The sequence below is a fragment of the Rhea americana genome, unplaced genomic scaffold (genome assembly GCF_003343005.1).
Source record: "Rhea americana isolate MKP2758 unplaced genomic scaffold, rheAme1 scaffold_685, whole genome shotgun sequence".
Taxonomy (NCBI): domain Eukaryota; kingdom Metazoa; phylum Chordata; class Aves; order Rheiformes; family Rheidae; genus Rhea; species Rhea americana.
The window spans coordinates 11,597-14,109 of record NW_028186851.1 but is presented as its reverse complement, the minus strand read 5'-3'; the positions used below and the strand labels follow the sequence as shown (position 1 = coordinate 14,109).

The 2,513-nt window shown below is 70.6% G+C and overlaps 2 protein-coding genes across 2 annotated transcripts in view; one reads left to right on the top strand and one right to left on the bottom strand.

Annotated features, from left to right (window-relative positions):
* Positions 1-2,430, top strand: part of LOC146586510 (sphingomyelin phosphodiesterase 5-like) — a gene marked incomplete at its 3' end in the record, with an annotated part of 5,992 nt that extends 3,562 nt beyond the window's left edge. Inside the window, exons 2-6 of the mRNA XM_085321197.1 lie at positions 74-1,188; positions 1,259-1,331; positions 1,427-1,567; positions 2,012-2,101; positions 2,348-2,430. Of these exons, the coding sequence (XP_085177323.1) occupies positions 193-1,188; positions 1,259-1,331; positions 1,427-1,567; positions 2,012-2,101; positions 2,348-2,430 (1,383 nt within the window). The remainder of the gene's footprint in view (positions 1-73; positions 1,189-1,258; positions 1,332-1,426; positions 1,568-2,011; positions 2,102-2,347) is intronic.
* Positions 2,431-2,494: 64 nt separating this feature from the next.
* FOXH1 (forkhead box H1) overlaps positions 2,495-2,513 on the bottom strand; it is a 3,731-nt gene continuing 3,712 nt past the window's right edge. The window contains exon 4 of the mRNA XM_085321196.1: positions 2,495-2,506. Within this exon, the coding sequence (XP_085177322.1) occupies positions 2,495-2,506 (12 nt within the window). The remainder of the gene's footprint in view (positions 2,507-2,513) is intronic.

Below are 2,513 nucleotides of genomic sequence, written 5' to 3'. Positions count from 1 at the left end.
GGCCCCGCTATGACCTGTGCAAAGGGTGGGCTGGTCCTGGCCATGCCCTGACCCTAGTGCCTTTCTCCTGCAGGCACCACTGGCTTCTCTGGAGCCTCCAGGAAGGAGCAGCAGGAATCAGCTCTTCCCCTCGGGCCCCCACCGGGTGCCCCATACCCCCAGCCAGGCCCCACACCCCAACGCCAGCCCGCCATGGGGCTGCGGGAGTCCCCGTTCTCCAGCCAGGCCCTGGCGGCCCTGAACTGCCTGGCCCAGGGGATGCTCTTCCCTGGCTTCTGGGCTGTCAACCTGGTCCTTGACCTGCAGGAGACCACGGCGGAGAGGAAAAGGCACCGCCGGGGCTGGTGCCAGTGCTGCTGCGCCTAYACCTGGCGGGTGCTGGCTGGGCTGGCGGGCTCCATGCTGCTACTGCTCTCACTGCCCGTGGCCTTCCTGGGGCTGCTGCTGTGGCTGCCGGTGCAGGCGGCGCGGCGGCCCTTCGCCTACCAGCACATGGTGGGCCTGGTGCCCGCCGAGGCCTGGGCCTTGCAGCAGCGCCGGACCTTCACCTTCGTCAGCGCCAACCTCTGCCTGCTGCCCAGCGGGCTGGCCAAGTTCAGCAACCTGGGCCAGACACTGCAGCGCGCCGCCTACGTGGCCCGCGAGCTGGCACCGGCGCCCTGGGGCCCCGCCAGCACCCGCACCAGCCTGGTGCCTCCCCGGCACAGGGCGGCGAGCGGCTACGGGGTGACCCTCTGCACCCCGCTGCAGCCCGGCGGGCAGCCCCGGCCCTGGGACAGCGTGGTCGTGGAGGTGCCCGAGGACGATGGCAGCGGCGGCCTGGGCCACGGGGACCTCGAGGGGCGCAGGGGCGCTGAGGAGCGTGGGAACGTGGAGGAGCGYGGGAACGTGGAGGAGCGYGGGAACGTGGAGGAGCACTTCCCGGCGGACGCGGACTTCCTCTGCCTGCAGGAGGTGTTCGACCCCGGGGCGGCCGCCCTCCTGCGCCAGCAGCTGGGCTGCTCCTTCGAGCACATCGTCTACGACGTGGGCGCCTACGGGCTGCACGGCTGCTGCGGCGGCTTCAAGCTGCTCAACAGCGGGCTCTTCCTGGCCAGCCGCTACCCGGTGCTGGCTGCCCAGTACCACTGCTACCCCAACGGCGCCCGGGAGGACGCCCTCTCCGCCAAGGGGCTGCTCTCCGTGCAGGTGTGGGGCAGTGGGGGGCAGGACGCCTGGGCCCGGCCTCGGCGGGCGCTGACGGCGCCGCCTCCCGCAGGTGCTGCTGGGCTCCGTGCAGGGCCGGAGGATCGTGGGCTACCTCAGCTGCACCCACTTGCAGGCGCCTGCACGTGAGTGGGGGGCACGGGGCTGCGTGCGCCGGCGGGGGTCCCGGCGAGGAGGGGGTGCCGGGGGAGGCCGGCCGTGATGCCACATCCCCGCACAGGTGACGCCGAGGTCCGCAACGCCCAGCTCACACTGGGGCTGCACTGGATGCAGCTCTTCCGGGACGCCAGCGAGGAGCGCGGCGACGTGGTGGCCTTCGACGTCTACTGCGGAGACCTCAACTTCGACAACTGCTCCCAAGGTGGGGCCGGGCCCCCCGTGTGGGGTTTGGGGGGGGTCGATATGCTCTGGGTGCGGGACATTAGGGGGCAGCACCGTACAGAACCTGGGGGGCAGGTCTGGGGAGAACACACCCTGGGAGTCTGGGGGAGAGCACGTGCCGTGGGGCAGGGGGTCTGCAGGCAGCATGCTCCTGGGGGTTTGGGTGAGGACACATGCTATGGGCAGCACTCTGGGGAACGGCATGTGCTATGGGGCAGGAGGAACATGCTGCTGGGTGGGCAGCAAGTCTGGAGCAGGGGCATGCTGTGGAGGTCTAGGGGGTGGCACATGCCATGGGGCAAGGGTCTGGAGGGGGTGTGCTCTGGGGGTCTGGGGAAGGGCATGTGCCGTGGGGCAGGGGTCGAGGGGGGGGGCTGCAGGTGGAGCAGGCTGCCCACACATGTCCCTGATGTCCCCCGCGCAGGCGACCAGATGAACCAGACGCACCGCATCTTCGAGGACTACTGGGACCCGTGCCGCGTCGGGCCTGGCCAGGACCAGCCCTGGGCCATAGGTACTGGCTGCCGGCCCCACCGCTCCGCCCCGGCCCTGGCCTGGCCCGGCCCCATGGTGTCCTGCCGCCCCCRGTGTGCCCACCTGGCTGCAGCGCGGGGCAGTACCAGCGCTGCTCAGTGCCCTGTCCCATCCCATTCCCACTCCAGTCCCATCCTGTCCTGCTGTGTCCCATCCTGCCCCGCCCCATGTCATCCTGCTCCATCCCGCCCCGTCCCATCCGGTCCCACCCTGTCCCGTCCTGTAGCATCCCATCCCGTCCTGCCCCGCCCTATCCCAAGCCATCCTGTCCCGTCCCATCCTGTCCTATCCTATCCCATCCGGTCCATCCCGTCCTGTCCCGTCTCACCCTGTCCAGTCCCATTCCTTCTCACCTCTCCCATCCCGTCCTGCCCTATCCCTGTCCCTATCCC